Source organism: Stigmatopora argus, chromosome 1 (genome assembly GCF_051989625.1).
Source record: "Stigmatopora argus isolate UIUO_Sarg chromosome 1, RoL_Sarg_1.0, whole genome shotgun sequence".
In the NCBI taxonomy this organism is placed as follows: Eukaryota; Metazoa; Chordata; class Actinopteri; order Syngnathiformes; family Syngnathidae; genus Stigmatopora; species Stigmatopora argus.
The window spans coordinates 6,742,356-6,763,170 of NC_135387.1; the positions used below are offsets into that span (position 1 = coordinate 6,742,356).

The window sequence follows — 20,815 nt, forward strand, 5'->3', positions numbered from 1 at the left end:
ACTTTAAATTAGCGGTGATGAGGAACCAGCAGTGTGCTGATAAGATCTTCATTCAATATTACCCCTATTTTTCATATACATTTTAGTTTAGCCTTAAATACCTAGTTCGACTGACTGTTTACATCAATTCCCTGTATACATTACTTTTCTGTCATCTGTACTTCATGTTTAAAAACCTAACAATGAAATCTGAAAATATCAAGCTCATGATTTGTCTAGATGATGAATGTTAAAATTAATGTGACAGAGCCTCTGATTAGATATCAACTATTTGTGTGCAACTTCAAGTCTGTCTGTAAATTAGCATCATTGATACCGTTTAAACTTGTCTTATGGCAGGTCTGCTATTTTCTCATCTCCATCTCAACTTGTCATTAGCCCACGTCAAACAATTACTGCGCTAAGATCAGAGCGGATTTAATATTTCATCTGGAAATCTATGAAGGCATAGGGAAACTGTTGCTGTGCTGACAACTGCAACCTGTCGTAAACGTTAATAGCCATTGTAAATATAGCGGCAAGTGGTTTCCGCAAACGTTTATTTTAAAAACTATTGGTTTACCACGGCTAATACAGAAAAGTGTGAACAGGTTTATTTGTGTATGTGATAAATTGATTATATGATCTGCATGCCAAACTGTTAATGAACATTGTTGAATAATAAAAAAATTGTAATACAGTAATACCTTGACATACGAGTGCCCCAACGTGCGTACAAGTTGCATTTTTTTGCATTAATCAGTGCAAAATTAAGGGGAAAAGCAATGGGTCCAAAGAAGGCCAGTCCAATGAAGCTTAGCATCATTTCCAAGCTGGACAGTGACATTTATTAAGAGATGGAGAGCCTTGGTTGAATATGCTTAAAAGATAAACAGTTAGCGGGAGATAGCGTGACTGAGTCGATAATCTGCGAAAAAGCCAGTGGAATCTACATGGACTTGAAAGCAAAGCAAGCATCTGAAAAAGACACCAGCAAAACCCTTCAAAGCGAATTGTGGCTGGTTCGATAATTTTAGAAAACTAACTGGATGAAACGAACACTCAGTTCTGAAGCATGGAAAAGCCGGAAGTTCCACCTCGAAAGCTGCGGTGGAATACATTAACATCTTTGCGTCGGTTATTGCAGAAGAAGGTTTAAATTTAGTGTAACGTAATATTAAAACTCATTTTTAAGTGTGTGTGTAATAATCAAAGTTAAATTTAAAGTTTATGTTATGTTACGAGCACGTCCGTCAAGTCTCTCTCTCTCCCTTTCTCTTTCCGTCTGTCTTTACTGAGTAATGTCACATTTTAGTATCGAAGATAACCGCTAGATAGGTATTTGTTACTTTGTGAGTAGGTGGTGAATTAGAACCAATAAAAAGATGGTTTTCCATTGTAATATCCAGTTTTTGGTGTGTTTTTTCTGAGGGTGCGAAAAAAGTAATTTGTATTGCGTTAATTTCTATGGGAAAAATTAATTTGAGATATGAGTAAATTGACATAAGAGCTCAGTCCCGCTATACATTAAGATCGTATCTCAAGGTATTACTGTAATACCAATAATCCTTTCATTTTCATTTAACATACTATGTACTCTTGTTGGGCTCAAAGCACTGAACCAGACTTATTTGTGAAATCTCCAATGACAACAAACGTGTATGGCAAAAATCCTAAATTTGCAGCCCATGTGATTTCATTTTCTGTTTCTCCTTCTCTCTCTCAACTGTTTTCATCACCAAATGAGTTTTGGACAACCTCCAAGGCTTTGCTTCTAGCCACTCTCTGCCACCTGTCTTACACAAATCTATTTCAATGCCTAATCAAGACCATTCACTCTTACCCAGCGCCAACAGCCATTTTGAACTCTCTTTTCTACACTCCAAATCAACTAAAACACTCATTAACAGGCCTTGGGTAAAAGTTTGGAAGAAGATAGGTTCAAAGCCTGAGCGTGTGTGAAGGAGACATCATTTTCTGGTTCTCCCTCGCCAGTTTCTGGAACCAGCGCCCTGTAGGTTAACAGAATAACATACAACATCAGATGTGGGTATTCACAAGCATCCAGGAGGCCTATCAGGTCCCAACTCATGCATATGTTGCACAAGATCTATTAGCATGCATGATGGATTTACCATCTGCTAGATAAAACTGGCCATGTCATGTCAAATCCTGTTATATTCAATTCTATTTTGAAGGTATCAGTTCATTACACACTGTGTAAATGGCAATGACAATCTGACAATTTAATACTACTCAATTTGAGAGTCGGCAAACCAGCGGATGAGTGGTTAGTGTGTCGGTCTCACAGCTCTGGGGTCCTGGGTTCAAATCCAGGTCGGTCCTCCTGTGTGGAGTTTGCATGTTCTCCCTGGACCTGCGTGGGTTTCCTCCGGGTACTCTGGTTTCCTCCCACAAACCAAAATCATGCATGGTAGGCCGATTGGACACTCTAAATTGCCCCTAGGTATAGGTGTGAGTGTGCATGGTTGTCTGTCTCCTTGTGCCCTGCGATCAGCTGGCCAATAATTCAGGGTGTCAGGGTGATATATTATAATAATATAGCAACAAAGTGGGAAAAAACAGGCAAGAAATGTTTTTTAATGTAAAATATAAAGAGTTATTCAGATAACTATACCCTAATCAACACAATTCTTTGCCAAATGTCACTCCAAATCACTGCCAAATCCATCCAACACTTCATCTTCATTTAATCTCCAAACAACTTTACCAACTATGGAAAGTGATGGCACGCCTATAACGCCCTTTTTGCGACTGTCACTATGGAAAATAAAGACATCAGGTCACACCTGTGTATATCCAAAATATCCGGAAGAAAATGCAACTTTACTCCCGGAAAATATGGCAAAATACAGTAAATGTACTGAATCTATGTATGAGGTGAGTGGCAGGATAAACAAGTAAGTTTTTCAGTTAATCATGAAGAAAATTGTGACGTAGAGAACTCACGTGAGCCCAGTTAAAACTTGCAAATGCCACAATTTAACAGATGAGACCTTCTCAGTGTGAGGCGTCAGTTCTAACTGCCGACAACAGAGTTGCTTTCTTCTTTTGTGGCTTCTCTGATTTATGCAGGTCTTAATTTGTCACTGGTGTGTATTTACTGTGCAGCTCATTCAAGGATGAATCACGTCAAAACCTAAAAACGAAAAATGGGGTATTCTGTGTCCTAGACTCTCCAATTCCATGAGTTCCAGAACCGCTACAAAGCGCCAAGCAGATGTCACTTCAATGTCCTTCACAAAGCCATAGTGACTCCTCCCGTTACTTCACCTGCTGTTCTCCGAGTCTTCACCTGTCAGCATCAAAAGTTAGCGGTATGTGGCTGGAGGTGGGTGTCAATGCATGCCGGGTCAGCCAAATGCATCCGAGCATTCGGATACCTGTCTCCAAACATTCCAACCTGCTCCTCTCCGCGCTTTCAGCCGTCTCCTGAGGTTTATCAATAATGCAGCGCGGATCTCCATGAGCAGCGTATGAATGCACCCACACAGTCATATATGCACAGAGTTGAAAATGCTTAACGCAGGAGGCTCAGTCAACTCTGTGTCCCCTGTGTGATTTATAGATCGGCGCTGCAAGGGGCTCCTCCTGTGAAGGCCATTATCATGCAGGCAGGCACATCTGCAGACTTCAATGACAGAGGCAGGGGGTCGAGGGAGGTCCCAAGGTCACCGCCATGGGGTGTCTTTGGTGTCAGCACCATCCCGTTCTTACTGTTGCCGCCTTTTCAACAGGGGCGACAACAAAAGGTACCTCCTCATTTCTCTACACTGGCTGACTGTTGCTGGGTTTGATGAACAAAAAAAGAGCAAAAGACCTCCTGAGACATGTGTATGAACAAGAGGGAGGCCAAAGGAGTAACCCAAAACGGGAGCAATACAAAAGTTTGCGCACAGTCAGATGGGTTTTTGTGTTTTCAGTTCTTAAAAATAATAAGTATCTTTATATTCATTCATTCATGTTTCATACCGCTTATCTTCAAAAGGGTCGTGGGGGTTCTGTAGCCTAACCCGACCAACTCTGGGTTTTAGTTGGGGAACAGCCTGAATTGATGATCAGCTAATCGCAGGACACAAGGAGAAGAACAACCATTCACACTCATAGCCAGGGACAATGTAAAGTGTTCAACTAGCCTCCTACGGATGTTTTTGGGATGTGAGAGGACACCGAAGTACCCAGAGAAAATCCACACGCCTGTCAAATTCAATGCAGGAACCCACTGGGGAGTGAACCTTTGATTTCAGAACTCTGAGGGAGAGATGCTAACCACTTTACACCAGGACGCATCATAATCTCTATCTGTATAATTTGTACATCATAAATTATTTTGAGTTAAACAATTTAGTCAGGACATCACATCAATTAAAAGCAACCTTTTTAAGTATTTGGAGAAAAAAGCAGTTGAGTTTTGCAACTGAAGAGTATTTAGGGTTTAAGAGTGTGTTTGTTTGTCTAATAAATCATGAATAATTGGGTGCTGAGGATTGCGTGGATGTGCATGTGTGTGTGTGTGTGTGTGTGTGTGTGTGTGTGTGTGTGTGTGTGTTTCAACTGTTATGGAAAGAGCAAAGTGTTTTTTTTTCTTGCCAAAATGCTTTGTCATTTTAAAAGACTGTTCTATTGCTTTCATTTTTGGCTGACTCAGTTTCTGTTCCAAAATATGTTTAGCAAACCAGCAAAAGTCAAGAACACCTTCACGTGAGCTGGTTAACAGTTGAAATTAAAAGAAAAAAATCATATAACAATATTTAAACAATACATGATGTGTTTCAGTGAAGTTCCAGAGCTAGAGCCACATCAGATATCATTAAAATTGAAATGATACTACGTCGAGAGTTCCATCCCAGGTCGGTCCTGACTACGTGGAGTTTGCATGTTCTCACGGACTTGTGCAGGTTTTCTCGAGTACTCCTGTTTCCTCCCCAATCGAAACAACATACAGGATAGGCTGATTTACAACTCTAAATTGACCCTAAGTATGAGTGTGAGCGTGAATTGTTGTTCGTATCCTTGTGCTCAGCGATTGGCTGGCCACCAATTCAGGGTTTGCACCACCTGGTGCCCATAGTAACCTGGGATAGGCTCCAGCACCCCCTGCGACCCTTCTAAGGATAAGCGGTTCCAAAAATGAATGAACGAGCTACTTCCAATATTAGAGTAAACACACCAAACTCTCGTCTCTTGTCATGCACTCAGCAGGGAAAACCTGTCATGGAAACCCACCCTACAAACTGTGGGTTAAAGCAAAGCCTACATTGAAGGTGAAAAGTAGTTTGTAGTTTGGGTTAGAAATCTTTTCTTACTCCATTCCTGGTGCTTTCCTGACACACCTCTTATATGGAAGGCAGAATATAGAAGACGGAACACAAACCAACGGGCCAGCGGCAAGAGTAGAAATGAGAGGGAAAGAGGGAGAGTGTCAGAGTCAGAGAGATCAATGAGCAGACGTTGCCGGCCGCATCCAAGGGAGCAGCAGACTCAAAGTACTTCAAGCCCTCAGTTCAAAGTAGTGACATGCCTGTTAGAATTTCTAATTCTGAGATCATTGACAGGCGTGGGGCTGCAGTAGGGGCAGTGAAGAGAGGAATCAGGAATAAGGCAGAGAACTCCCTGCATAGTCAGAATATTGCATTAGTATTTAAACGACCACCTTCTTTTTTCCAATACATTTTCATAAATGTACAAAACAGGTAATCAGCATAGTCACATCCTTCAAAATTAACCTCAGCAAAGAACTGGAGAATGGGTTCCTCAATGGGTGTGCTAAATGTGTAGCATCGTCGATCTGAAGCTGCAGTTCAGTGCTTCATGTTGAATCAAATTTCACAAATTTTCATAACATTACCAAACTAGAATGGGGATTTTTTGGTCTGCGGGTCAGTAACATTTTCCCAATCACCATTGGAATTGATGGATACATCCGTCATTGAATTCGACGGTTATTTCGGCTAATGCAATTAACGGTTATTTTAGTCGTTAGAATTGATGAAAACAGCAATAAATTCAATTGACAGATGTTGACTAACCCACGCTATATAACCAAGTGCCAGCGTACGGGATTGGCACGTTATATAAAGATAGATCATATAGAGTCTAAGCCTTAACCAATGACATATTTATCCATCAATTCCAATAAGTTGTGTCTATACCAATGACGACAATATCTGTCAATTCAAAAGACGTCTCCATCCATATAAAAAATGGTTGAATGCTTTAAAGTCCCAGATGAAAATGGCCATAAATTCCATTGATGTATACTCTATATCAGTTACTTTTTCCAATGCCATTCATATCCATGAATTCCACTATTGGAGATTCTGTCAATTCCAGTGAAATGTGGGAATTGGGAAAATGTTACCAACCATGGGCAAGGCATCTCTATGCAATTTCTCCATAAATGAACACAAGGGATAAAAACCTTGTAATTTCGGCATTACAGTAAATCATTTAATGCGGCAAAATTGCAGAAATATGACAGCAGTAGTCAGTGACCGAGTGGTTTACAGTTCTGTAAACACAGGCTTTTTTGTTTGTTTGTTTTGGCTGTTTTTACGTCTGTTTATGGTATGAGGTACATCAGATGTATTTTCATAATACGCTTGCATTTGGGTCAAGTGAAACAGTGACCCACCAAATCCTTCAGACTCTTTCTCATCTCATCTCATTTTCTGAACCGCTTTATCCTCACTAGAGTCGCTGGGGGGTGCTGGCACCTATCCTAGCTGACTTTGGGCCAGAGGCAGGGCACACTGAATTGGTGGCTAGCCAATTGCAGGGCACAAGGAGACAAACAACCATTCATGCTCACACTCACACCTAGGGGCAATTTAGAGTTTCCAATCAGCCTACCATGCATGTCTTTAGAATGCGGGAGGAAACCGGAGTACCCAGAGAAAACCCACGCAGGCCTAGGGAGAACATGCAAACTCCACACAGGTGGACCGACCTGGGTTTGAACCCAAGTCCCCACTGTGAGGCCGATGCGCTAACCACTCAGACGCAGGGCCGCCTATCTTTGAGACTGTAGCGAGAAAACGTCTCGTCTAACAGGTGGCCCCTTCGTAAGGTGCACTACTGCCTCTCACCGGGATGGAATAGTACCACTCAATACCTTGGGGGTTTTCACTCAAATGAATTAGCTAGACATGTTTGGTTCTTTGAGCCTTGGTGGAGTTTTTTTCTTCTTCACAAGAACTACCTTTTTGATCTGATGGGGAGCACCACAGATTCCTTTAAAGATATATATTTTCATAGTTTTTACCATGAATACCTGAAATCATCCAAATCAATGTCATATGCAATAAGCTAGTCAATAATTATGAGAAGAGGGACAGTGGGGGATCGGGTGCCATGGGTTTGAGGCACTGAAGGGGCGGCAGGAAATCTGTAGGATTTACAGCTTAATCTTCTTAGGCACTTCCCTGTCAGTTGAGCTGCAGACTGTGGCACAGGGAGTATGTGCTATCTTAGCACAGCTGTCAGGAGCTGCCTGCCACCAAATCAATACTTGTCTTTTCCTACTCTACCACTCACATACACACCCTTTTTCATGGCTGCAACGTATCATGTTCATGTTGCCTCCTCAACCTCATCCTGACAGCTTCTCCTGTCGGCATTAAATCAATATGTCCTGATTAGCAGGTTCACATGCAGGTCTTTTCATACTGCCAGAGGACACTTGTGAAGATGAACATATAGGCTGTTTTGCGGCAATGTGTAGAAGATACATGTTTATATAAAATTTGTTTTCTCCACATGTCTGAAAGTTATGGAGCTCCCTGGATGCCCAGGCTATAAAAAAACCAACATTTTATTTCTAATCTATACTCAGTTTGGGAATTTCTGGGTACAATTCAGTCATCTGTATCCACAGTTTAGTACTCTGTGCTCTCAGAGTATTAAACCGCAGGTACTGTTTAGTAATCTGTACCTACAGTTTAGCAATGACCTGGAAACACTAGTAACCAATTTGGTTTGGTGACTTCTATTCCATGGAAAGTTTGGAATTGTGAGTGAGCAGTTTTATTAGGTATATATGCTCGAGTTGTTCTTTGGAGTTGTGTGCAATGCACTTCAAAGCAACATTTGAGTTTGGTTGCCGGTCAATTGCAGGGCACAATGAAACAGACCAGGCGGCCCGGTGGTGCAAGTGGTTAGCGCGTCGGCCTCACAACAGTGGGGTCCTGGTCATGTCCATCTGTGGGGAGTTTGCATGTTTTCCCCGGACCTTCGTGGGTTTCCTGTGGGTACTCTGATTTCCTCCCACATTCCAAAAACTTGCATGGTAGGCTGATTGGATACTCTAAATTGCCCCTAGGTATGGGTGTGAGTGTGCATGGTTGTCCGTCTCCTTGTGCCCTGCGATCAGCTGGCCACCGATTCAGGGTGTCCCCCGCCTTTGGCCCAGAGACAGCTGGGATTGGCTCCAGCACCCCCGTGACCCTAATGAGGATAAAGCGGTTCAGAAAATGAGATGAGAAGAGATGAGATGAGAATGAAACAGACCTAGGGGCAATTTAGAGTGTCCAATCAGCCTACCATGCATGTTTTTGCAATGTCGGAGGAAACCCACGCAGGCCTGGTGAGAACATGCAAACTCCACACAGATGGACCGATCTGGACTTGAACCCAGGACCCCAGAGCTGTGACGCCAACACGCTAACCACTCCTCCACCAGGCTGCCCAGCAGATAACTCTGCATCTGAAATTTGATCCTGTGGCATGCTTTCAAAACTACGTATTGGAAATGAGGACTGACGCTTATCAATAGAAATCCAATAGCACGGTCAAGTGGTAAAAGAGGGGAACAACATGCTGTCAAAAGGGGAAAAACAAGTGTGACAGTCAAACTTTTAGGAAGGCCATATAACCCTATTTGCAAAAGACAGTGTTTCTCTCATGAAAACAGGAAAAGAACAATACAACTAAATTGAGTGAAATAGTGACATTTTACCCAATTTGAACAGGGGCCTAAAAGGCTTCTTGCATTTTCTCCCCCAATGTCTCATCCAGCTTCTCAGGCACCTGACCGTGCCTCAGGTGTTAAAATAACCTTTGCCAGAAATGTTCTGCAACCAGAAAAAAATGTGCTGAAAAGACATACTGACCATCCAGCAGACGGTGCTGCCTTGCTCCATCCTGAGAGATTGGTGGAGGCTTCATTGGCTGAGTAGGATGCGGTAGAATGTCCTGCCAAGCATACCAGCTTGTGGAATTTTCCACACTTGTACCCAGGTGATAGCTCCAATGTTGACAATCTTCCTTGCTGGCCTTGCTCAACAGCTTTCACGGCATATTGCTGATTCCATCCTCTTGACGTCAGAGAGAACCAACGTCCTCTCCTTCTTCTTCTTCTTCTTGAATGCATAGATGGCGGTTTGCCCCAAACACACTCATACCTAGGGGCAATTTAGAGTGTCCAATCAGCCTACCATGCATGTTTTTGGAATGTGGGAGGAAACTGGAGTACCCAGAGAAAACCCAACCCAAACCATTCTATAGGTATTAACCCAACCAGACCAAGTGACATGCTGCTCTATATCCTACGTCTTTGTAGTCTAAATTTGATACCAGATTATTAATGCTTGATCAACACAGCCTGAGATACCTATAGTTTAACCATTCTGCCAGTTGTTGTATTTGTGTCTTTTTTTCATCAGGGACTTGTCTTTTTTTTTCCAGATAAAGGAAATGTATATTTAATGAAACTAGTCTATGCTTCTGATTGGTAGGACACTGAATTTTGCTGCTTTTTGAATAAAAGAAAATTAAAATCTTCCACAGATCTCTGACAATCTGATATGCATTTTTTTAATTTGAGACCATTTTTAATATCCTTCACAACTCCTGGGGATTCATGCACTCGCTGTCAAAGCTTATCTTTCTTGCAGAATAATGTTCTCAAGCTCGCCTAGTTTTTACCCTGATATATTCATGGGATTTTAGTGGAATCACTAGGCATTATGTCATGGGTCAGAGGCCTTGTGTTCTATTGAACATTGACAATGTTGTTGTGAAATTTCTAATTAAGTCTACATCGTATCTATTTGAATATCATTCATTCATTCATCTTCTGAACCGCCTTATTCTCACTAGGGTCACGGGGAGTGCGGGAGCCTATCCCAGCTGACTCCGGGCCAGGAGCAAGAGACCAGCCGATCGCTGGGCACGAAGAGACGGACAACCAGTCACTCTCACACTCATACCTAGGGGCAATTTAGAGCATCCAATCAGCCTACCATGCATGTTTTTCGAATGTGGGAGGAAACCGGAGTACCCGGAGAAAACCCACGCAGACCCAGGGGGAACATGCAGACTCCACACAGGTGGACCGACCTGGATTTGAACCCAGGCCGACGTGCTAACCACTCAAGCCGCCGGGCCGCCCCTATTTGAGTATGTTTAAGGAAAATTGGTAAGGTTGCCTCGTGGTGTAGAGGTTTACTCGCCTGGCTTTGGTACGGGCAAACGTGAGTTCAAATCCTGATGGTGGTGGTATGATTGGGGATGCATATGGCTATTTGTCTCTTTATGTGCGCTATTGCTAACTGGCGATCAGACTGGAGTGTAGTCCGCCTTTTGCCTGAAGACAGGTGGGTTAGGCTCCAGCAACCCCCGCAACTCTTTCGAGGATGGACGATATGGAAGATGAATAAATGAATTTTGATAAGTTTATCATTTTGGCAACATAGAATCTTTTAGATTTTTAGCATAGGACATATCATCATTCAGATACTTCCATATCACTGTGTATCCTAGAGACGGTTAATAACTGTGCACACTGAAAGGAAACAAGAGTAGATCTTTATTCGAATGAATAAATCAAGATACATTTTGATGGAGTTATAATTGAGAACGTTAATGCATTAATATTATTGTTATTAGTGGTTAGTATTTTACCAATCAAAATGTTATTGCCATGTTTTTTGTCCTCTTAGTATGATGCCACTTGCTGGTGTGTTTCATAGAATCAATCAGATTTCTGGCTAGAAATGAAACATCAGCCAACACAAGTTACAATGGAAACACAAAAAGCCGGGTGTGCTTGTACTGTATATCTAAGTTGGGAGATCACCCTCAGTTTATCTTCGTCTTGCTTTGGTTGCACTAGGCTTTGCTTTTGTTGGCTGCGTCTTGCTCTGCCACCTCTCCTCTATTACCAAAGCGTTGATTAAGCTCAGATGTCAACACCGAGCAGCATGATCTCTGGAGTAGAGAAGAAAAATCAAAATGGTGGTTGTATGAACCTGTTTGTTGTTAAATGCAGCAAGTGTGGGCTTTTGAAAACATGGTGACACGTAAAATATACCAAATGGCCCCGAACACCCTTGTAATGTGTATATATTTATTTGTTCTGATTCTCCTCTTTGAAAATAGATCAGGTATATATTCAAAAAATTTAAACTTCAAATAATAGCATTTAAGGACCTGTTTCATTAGTGAATGCAGGTTGCTGCATGCACAATGAGATATTGCCACATTTAAAGAGGATGAGAGGTGCCTTTTTGGTTGTCGATGAATCAGCTTGGTTGTGTAGACTGTGCAATAAAAAAAATAAAAAAAAGAATAAATAATCAATCTTGACCGTAGCAGACTTGGCAAACGTCGTCTTGTTCAGTACCGAGCCTTGTGTTAAGTGAGCGTTAACCAAACAATGATTATAGAAAAAGTCAACATTCAGATTCATTCATTCATGTTCTGAACTGCTTATTCTCATAAAGGTTGCCGGGGTGCTGGAGCCTATGCCAGCTAACTATGGGACACTAGGCGGGGGACACCCTGAATCGATCGCAGGCCACAAGAAGATGGAAAACCATTCACGCTCACCCTCAACCTAGGGGCAATTTACAGTGTTCAACCAGCCTACCATGCATGTTTTGGGGATGCGGGAGGAAACCAGAGTACCCGTAGAAAACCCACGCAAGCCTAGGGAAGACATTCAAACTCCACACGGTGAGAAATGACCTGGGATCGAACCCTCGGCCTCAGAACGGTGAGGCCAACATTATAACCACTCAGCTGCTGAGCCGCCCTACCATTCAGATTAGTATATTGTAAATATAAACAAGTGTAAGGAAGAGATTGCATTTTTCATCAGACATTGTAGACTGACATTCATACCTTTTGTTCCTTGGCACCATTGCGAGCCTTGGATAAGAGCTCGAGCAAGGCAAGAAGAAGACCCCCAACCAGACCGAGGCCGAGAAGGAAAAAGAGGCCCCGCAGGTCATGGGGCTGAAGGGTTTCTGTGGTACGAGCCTCGTTGTCGCCTACACAGCTGCTGGCCCACCACTTCTCCTGCAAATAAGTCAGCTTGCCAGATTCGCTGAGCTGAAGAATAGCCATGGTGAGGGATTTTAACAGTGGGGAACCTGGAAAAGGAGATTTGAGTCTGTGAACAACTGTAACCTCAAGGCTTATTGGTTGCTGGGCCTCACCTTGACGTGCAGCGATACTGTATGCTCTCATCCCAATGACTTCCTCTGAACGGATCAGTTTGCAGTTGCGAGCCACGGCCAAGTCTAAGGACACTGCTTCACCGATGAAAGCAAAGTTTCCTTCCTGAGCACGGCGAACACCTTCCTCCATGCTTGCCACGTAGCTCTTTTTTCGCTCCATGTGCTCGTACACGCGCCTATGCAAGGCAGTGGTTGAATTCTTGGACAGTAAAGAAGAAACTCCATCAGTGCCTTCAAGATGTCATTATCACAAGGAAAGTGTGTTATCAATGCACACGGAACACCTTAAAGAAAAGCGTAGTGGAGCCGCCGTCCACTGTGCCATATTGGATGTCATCCTGGTTGACGAGGTCTTCAAAAGTTTGGACGGAGGTGTGCTTGTTGTCCGAGTGACGCGCTGAGTTAAAGTTTGCCAAGTAGCAAGCAAGCAGCAGAATGGCAAATAACCACCAGATGGCACTGACTAGTTTTCCAGACACTGCTTTAGGATGAGGACCAGCACCTGAAAACACACAGACACACTCCTCATCTCATTTTCTGAACCGCTTTATCCTCATTAGGATCGCAGGGATGCTGGAGCCTATCTCAGGTGACTCCGGGCCAGAGGCGGGGGACACCCTGAATAGGTGGCCAGCCGATCAGAGGGCACGAGGAGACAGACAACCATTGACACTCACACCCATACCTAGGGGCAATTTAGAGTGTCCAATCAGCCTACCATACATGTTTTTAGAATGTGGGACCAACCTGGAGTACCCGGAGGAAACCCACGCAGAACTCCACACAGGTAGACCGACCCTGGATTTGAACCCAGGACCCCAGAGCTGTGAGGCCGACGCGATAACCACTCATGCACCGGGCCGCCCACACACACAGACCTACTTTTTACTTTATATGTTAAATGATTTTTTTGTGTCCATTCTGCCTGAAGACAAAAAAACAGCCATTTGCATTGAATCTGCAGAGAATCAAACTTCTTTTTTGACTGAATGCATTGTTGGATTTTGCAGCAGTGCAGAGATGAAGTGGTTAAGTTCAACTGGTTGCTAGGATACCTTGCAGCGTGAGTGCTCCTGCGATGTACCAGTAGCTGTGCAGTAAAGTGAATTGGTGCTCCTCCGTGTCAGGCTCGGTCCATTCAGTGGGGCTGATCCTGTTCAAATAGCAAAACAAGGCACAAGGCAAGGTTCACGCCAGTCTAAAATCGGTTAGTCGTTTTTAGATATGCTCAATTTATAGATAACTATGTTTAGAAGTGGCCATTTACAAACACTTATTCATCAATTCTGATTTGGATTCCTTGTATAAAAACATTGGTGTGAAGTGAATGTATTTTATAAAAACCACCTGGTGGATTTAGTGGTTAGTGTGTCGGTCTCATAGTTCTGGGGTCCAGGGTTCGAATCCAGGTCAATCCACCTATGTGTACTTTGCATGTTCTCCCTGGGCCTGTGTGGGTTTTCTCCCGGTACTATGGTTTCCTCCCACATTCCAAAAACATGCACGGTAGGCTGGTTGGACACTCTAAATTGCCCCTAGGTATGAATGTGAGCGTGAATGTTTGTCCGTCTCCTCGTGCCCTGCGATCGACTGGCCACCGATTCAGGGTGTCCCCCTTTTTAAAAAAAAGTGCTCGGCTGAATGCTCAGATGAAATAAAAGAAAAATAATTTCATAAAGTAGATTTATACATTTTGGAATTCACCCAAAGTTTTTACTGAAAAAGACATGAATTAGAGTCCACAAGAAAAAAAACATGTTTTTGGATTATCAGACGAAACTGGATTACCTAGCGAGAATCCAAGAAAATTCCTTATTTTCCTCCCCTACTTTTATGTGAAAAAGGAATTGAATGACTTCAGTCATTTTGTTTCTTTCTTTGTTTTTTGGTGAAACCCTGAATGGAAACACTCTGAATAAAAGTCGTTTTTTGCCTTTTCCCCCTGAAATATTAATGATTAAAATCATCATCCACCAGAGCCCTTGATTCCATTATTTGGGGGGGGGGGATGTTGGGGGGGCATGGGCAGTATATACTATGTCCTTATTTGATTATACTTAATTTTTCCTCTTTTTTTACCATGCGATTTGCAGCATTCATTTATTCCGTATCGCTTATCCCCACAAGGGTGGCGGAGGGGGTGCTGGCGCCTATTCCAGCTAACTACGGCATCAGGTAGGGGACACCCTGAATTAGTGGCCACCCAATCGCATGGCACAAGGAGACGGACAACCATTCACGCTCACACCCATAGCTCGGGTCAGTTTAGAGTGTTCAACCAGGCTACCTGCATGTTTTTGACTTGTGGGAGGAAATTGGAGTACCTGGAGAAAATCCATGCAAGCCCAGGATGAACATGCAAACTCCTCACAAGTTTCGGACCTGGAATCGAACCCTCGATCCCAGAGCTAAAGGGCCGAGGTGCTAACCACTGGCCCAGCACCAAGCTGGCATTGTAAATAAGAATAATTTCTTGACAGGTTTACATCGATAAACAAAGGTTAAGTGCACCACAGCATCATCAGTGACTGTACACATGTATTTTTTAGGCTTGGGGAAAAGTGTGTTTGTCAATGAAACAGAATACATGAGTAAATGTTTCTAGCAAAACTTTGAAAATACCTGCCCACAAGGAATATGCAAAGACCAGTCACTAGGAACAAAACCAGGATGCCCACCCACATCTCAGTGGAGAAGGGAGCAAGGAGGCTAAAAGAGGTATCATCACCGGCCACGTCTTTGTGAAGAATGAAGCTAATTCCTGTTTGCATGAAGGGGGTTGTCATGTCAACATATTGCTCTCTGATGGCGGTGAGGGTCAGTGGTGCCACAGCCAAGTCAGCTTCCTAATGGGTCATTTTGTAAAAACATGATGTAAATTGTGAACTTTTTCTAACAGCTCTAAAATACTAATAAAGTAAAATTCATAAGAATCCAAAAATGATTTCAGTTTTTCTCTATTAGGTAGGTATATATTTTTGATAGTGTTAAATAAACATGGAAGTCATGCCAATATATTCCATATTTTATAGCATGTCATTCTTTGATTGTTTTAATCAAATTAAGTAAAGGGATTTTTGCATTTTTTTTAAGTGACAAACAACACCTTTGTGTATTCCAGCAGAAAGAACCTTGTTTGAAAAATTGCTAACAAACTGAGAATTTAAATTTTCCAATGTGAAATACTAGTGAAAACAAAATAAAAAAATAAAGCAAGAATATTTAGGAAGTTGCTAACCAAAATGGGGGCAAACATTTACCAATACGACCAGTCTAGGGTGTAGTCTACATTTCGCCCGACGACAGCTGGATTAGGCTCCAGCAACCCCTGCATCCTTTTCGAGGATGGGCGGTATGGAAGATGAATGAATGAATTGTGCATTTATCAATCCTGATATTTTAGCCAATCAAATGGGAGTTTCTGAGCTTTCCTCGCTTCAATTTATGTGTTTAAACATTACCTTCTCCATTTATAGAAAGCTAAATCAACATTTGCACAGTAAATAGTTTGGGAAACTATTCATATGGTCATTTATGCTTCCTTTAGAAAAACAGGGATTGTATTGGTAAAAAAAAAAAGTGACCTGATAGAGAAAAAGTAAATCCAACTTTGGATTCTACACATGAAAATCTATTGTTCACAACTGTTATACCTTATCAACAAAAAAAATGTTTCCCAGTGTATTTAGTCAGAACTTGTCAAATTTTAAGGTCAGTGGCATGCTTTTGTTATATGTTGTTTTGCTTACCCCTCTGACGACTTCACCAATCATTCCATTCCAGTTCCCCTTGGAATCCATGACTCCATAGCGACTGTCCTTGACTAGATGGACTTTGTAGGTGAGGCCGAGCAATTGGCTGAGCTCAGACATCAAATCGATGCAATATCCTTCCAGCTCGTCCCCTGAGCCTTTGGACATTGCGTATGGGTCTTGCTGAGAAACATAGTCATTTTATTACAACTCATCTGGCAGCCAATGACATTACTAGACGTCTATTGCATTTTGACTCAAAATGGATTGAACGCCTAATTCTGTTAATGTGTTTTTAAATATGTCTTCATTCTTTTCACTCTTTAAACTATAACAGCGCATACTCTGTGAATACTATGCATTGAGGATGAGGTTATCTTCTCTTGTTTAACCAGCAGGTTAAAGCTATGATGAGAAATAGTGATAAGATGACAAAGGTCTAACTATAAATATGAAAAATACAGACAAAGAAGTATTAATGTGAAAAAAATCAATTTACCGTAAAATACTGGCAGATCTGGTTGGAGGATTATTACTGTAATATACAAATAAAAATGGTATGGTGCAGGGGTGGCCAATCTGGTCCTTGAGAGAGCCGCTATCTGGTCTGTTTTCCATATCTCCCTCCACCAACGCACCTGAGTCAAATAATTGGATCTGTATCAAGCTTCTGGACAGCTTGCTGATGAGTTGATCATTTGATTCAGGTGTGGTAGAGGAGGGAGATATGGAAAACAGACTGGATAGCGGCTCTCAAGGACCGGTGTTGGCCACAGAGTGCTTCGGTAAGTGTAAATGGAGATTAATTTTTTTAATGAAAATCGTAGTGCAAAAAATGCAACTGTATTTTTTTTCACAGTGAAATCCATTTGTAACCAGTTTTGACTGTTGTAATAATGTCACTGGACTCTTGTTCTCGTTCTCCGCCACTCCAACCGGTACTTAAGCCCACACATTTATCTTGGCATTTGGGCGTCCTGACTACTGAGCTAATGCAGACTGGATAGAACAAGTCCTGGCCGTGTAGTGCAAGGGTCACCAACTCTGGTCCTCGAGGGTACCTGCCCAGTCTGTTTTCTATGTCTCACTCTTATAACACACATTCAGGTGTGTTGGAGGAGGGAAACATGGAAACGACACTGGACAAGTACTGGAGTTGGTGAAAATATGACTCCCTGAGAACTTGAAAGAGCTTCCATGCAGCTGAAACTAGACTGGGTTGACGGCTCGGTAGTCAGCACACTTAACGGCCACAGTGACAATGTAGATTCAAAGCTTGTTCTCCCTTTTTTTAATTGGTAGAATTCCACTGCCAGTATTTTACAGTAAGTGTAACTTACGTAGGAACAAAAACAAGTACCTTTATTGTAGTGATGGATAATTCCTTGGTGCCTAGAATGTGGATGGGGAAAAACAGCATCTCTCTTAAGAACAAGTCACAGTTTACCAAGCACGCTTAAATGTACTTTGATTTGAATGTTTGATGGTTTCTATTGATGCTTTGTGTCCTTTTGGCTTTTCTCTCGCTCTAGCGGTAAAAAAGAATCGCTGCCACTGAAGGACAAAGGAAGCCTTGTATACAATAACACACAACATTGTCGTATCTGGGAATCAAATGAGAGGGAACCCTTTAGAAAGATCCAAGCTTTCTTCTAAGCATGTAAACAAGAGCAGGGCAAGGAATTTGCACTCCGATAGACATTGCACCATGGCTTCTGTCTGAATAGTGGCCAGTCATGGTCTCAGCGTGTCTTACATCAGAGAAGGCAGTGGGGATCAGGAGGTGCCGAGGGTGCCATGTCGCTTATAATTTCACACGGCCACAAAAGTCAGCACAGAAGGGTCATATGAAGCTCACGGCACCCGGTGAACCTCCTCCAGAGAGGCTGGCAAGACCTATTATCAGCGGAGATGCCTGTCAGTTCATCGCCTGCCTGACTACAGGCGTTAGGGTAATTGATTCATCACAGTGCTTTCTAGAACACAGCACGACACAAGCCCCTCCACTGGTGAGAAATGGGGTGATGCCCAGTGGACGGTGCATTGACAGGACCCATACAGTGCGGCTGGGTCAGCGGGAGGAAAACACACATTCAAGAAAATTGGTTGGGAGCAAGACCTTTTTTCAAAAGGTCAGCCATAGCTCAGCGTCTGGGATAGTGCTGTTTATAACTGTTTGGCTGGAGAAAAATGCACTGTGAAAGTGAACATGTTGGCTGCCATGGATAGTGATACACATCCATCCAATCCATTAGAACTTTGGGAGGCCGACAAGTAGGGTTTAAAATGAGGATTAAGGTTTTAATTAGAATTTCAAACTAAGGTTGGGTTGACAAATGAGGGTTTCAAATTAGGGTTGCAGTGACAAATGAGGGTTTCAAACTAGAGTTAAGTTCCAAATTAGGCTTCAAATTACAGTTGGCGTTTCAAACTAGGGTTTCAGCCAAGGGTGAGTTTCAGAGGAGTGTTTTAAACCACTGTCACTGTTCCTAATTAGGGTTTCACACTAGGATGAGTTTCAAATGAGAGTTTTAAACTAGAGTTATGATTACAAACTAGGGCTACAAAGTAAAGTTTCAAACTGGGGTTAAGGTTCTACATAAAAATAGATAACACTAGATTTTTGAGGTTGCACCTAATGATGTAGTGGTTAATTCCTCTGACTTCGATGAGGGCAGCATGGTGGTGTTGTGATTGCAAATAGTTTTCGGTCTCTGTGTGTTCCCTACAACTTTAGGGTGTGTTCGGCCTTTCGCCCAAAGTCAGCTGGGATAGGCGCCAGCACCCAACAAGCCTGACCAGGATAAACAGTGTTTAAAATGAATGAATGCTTAAGGTTGGTTTATTTTTTTACATTTGTACTGGATGTAGGACATATGTCCCCATTGGCTCATAGGACAGCCTATAATACATCGATCCATAATTCATTGTCTGTAGCAGCTTACTTCAGGAAAAAGGCAGACTGACCTACACTGGGTGCAAGTCAATGGCAGGGCACACATAGAGACAGACAACAATTTTTACTCCCAACCACCACCAAGTGGGAATCGATCCCACGCTGCCCACACCCAAGTCAGGCGAATGAACCAGCACTACATAGAGTGGCACACATCCATCATGTTGGTTTCATTTTTACATTCATGAGACTAAAGAAAAAATATTACAATAGCGAGGGTTCAAAAAAATCCTCTCATAAGAAAGGAAAGCGTGTCACACATTGTTAACCTACAGGTTACAAGAGAGAAACAAATACTGATGGGCGTTGTACTGGTTCATGGAAATGTTTTTTCTTTTGCCATTCAACTTGCTCAAGAAAAAAAGGTTTTGCAAAAACTATTGAAAAATATAACAGACAGTCTGCTTTAAAAAGTTGAGAGGGGTTCAAATTAAGTAGTTTTTTTAGTTATAGTAATGCTTTTTAGGCTCAACCTGAAATTTTACGCAAAACAAAATATCCTTTATTTAGTATAGGTTATGCCAGCCAGTTTCTGCTGAGTAGTTTCACAGTAGTGAAATCACTTTTGTACCTGCAGTGAATCTATACCATGTCTGATATTGTCAGAGAGCAAGTTTTTAGCAACTCTATTTCACCGATAGCTATTGCCCTGATACAATTTCTATTTTATCGTTCCATCTATCCATCCATCATTGTAATGATACTTAATGTATAGGCAGGTCAGTGGATCGTCCTTGCATAAAAAAACATTTTTCCCCAAGCAAGGAATGAATGAAGACAAACAAAATCTAAAGCTTGAACATGTTTTAGTCTCAATTACTAGTTTGCTATATCAAATAAGAACAAAAATCACAGTCAGCAATAATACTCATTTGCATGTTTTATGCTTGTTTTTGTGTTCATGTAGACATTATTATTGAGAAATGATCTTACCTGCAGCAGAAGCCCATCTACATAGGACTCCTACACTGAAGAAAAAAGCTATGCAGGCTTTCATAGTGTCGAAACTCTGAAAAATGACACATATTTAATGTGAATGTTGACATAGCTGTGTAAAAATATAACTTTCTTTTTCCAATATTCTTACTCACCTTTAATTTGTTGAGTAAAAAAAGACAGTGCCGAGAAGTCAATCTACTTGTAAACAATCTTGCAAGTGGGAAGTGTTGTATTCTCTGATGCCAGTAGTGGGAGATTTTAAATGTGGGAGGACAGAGGGAGGGTCTAAATGGGGGAATACCAGGATCTATTTGTTGAGCTTGAGACTGAATAAAGCCTTGAGACAGATTTATGTGTCTTGCATGGAAGAAGTCAAATAAAATATACATTTTTGACAGCAAGCGGCCCGGCGCCTTGAGTGATTAGCACATCGGCGACACAGCTCAGGGGTCCTGGGTTCCAATCCAAGTCGGTCCACCTGTGTCGAGTTTGCATGTTCTCCCCGGGCCTGTGTGGGTTTTCTCCGGGTACTCCGGTTTCAGTTCAAAAACATGCCTGGTAGGCTGATTGGACACTCCAAATTGCCCAAATTGGTATGAGTGTGAGAGTGAATGGTTCTCCGTCTCCTCGTGCCCTGTGATCGCTGGCCACTGACCTAGGGTGTCCCCCTGCCTCTGGCCCAAAGTCGGCTGGGATAGGCTCCAGCA

The 20,815-nt window shown here is 42.3% G+C and overlaps 1 protein-coding gene across 1 annotated transcript; it reads right to left on the minus strand.

Annotated features, from left to right (window-relative positions):
* Window positions 1–10,784: 10,784 nt before the first annotated feature.
* LOC144071616 (putative glutamate receptor) lies at window positions 10,785–20,373 on the minus strand. Its single transcript, XM_077596870.1, has 10 exons — window positions 20,261–20,373; window positions 20,103–20,178; window positions 17,574–17,605; window positions 16,211–16,396; window positions 15,084–15,307; window positions 13,517–13,614; window positions 12,746–12,963; window positions 12,441–12,660; window positions 12,124–12,374; window positions 10,785–11,208 (listed from the first exon to the last, which is right to left on the minus strand). The coding sequence occupies exons 2-10, from the start codon at window positions 20,164–20,166 to the stop codon at window positions 11,110–11,112; spliced, it is 1,392 nt and encodes a 463-aa protein (XP_077452996.1). The 5' UTR covers window positions 20,167–20,178; window positions 20,261–20,373; the 3' UTR covers window positions 10,785–11,109.
* Window positions 20,374–20,815: the final 442 nt, after the last annotated feature.

Excerpts from the sequence above, each read along its gene's own strand:
- LOC144071616 (XM_077596870.1), bottom strand. The coding sequence starts at position 20,166 with ATGAAAGCCTGCATAGCTTTTTTCTTCAGTGTAGGAGTCCTATGTAGA. Across the intron at positions 12,661-12,745 it reads CCACTACGCTTTTCTTTAAG|AATTCAACCACTGCCTTGCA; the intron begins GTGTTCCGTGTG and ends TTACTGTCCAAG. Across the intron at positions 12,375-12,440 it reads CAGTATCGCTGCACGTCAAG|GTTCCCCACTGTTAAAATCC; the intron begins GTGAGGCCCAGC and ends CTCCTTTTCCAG.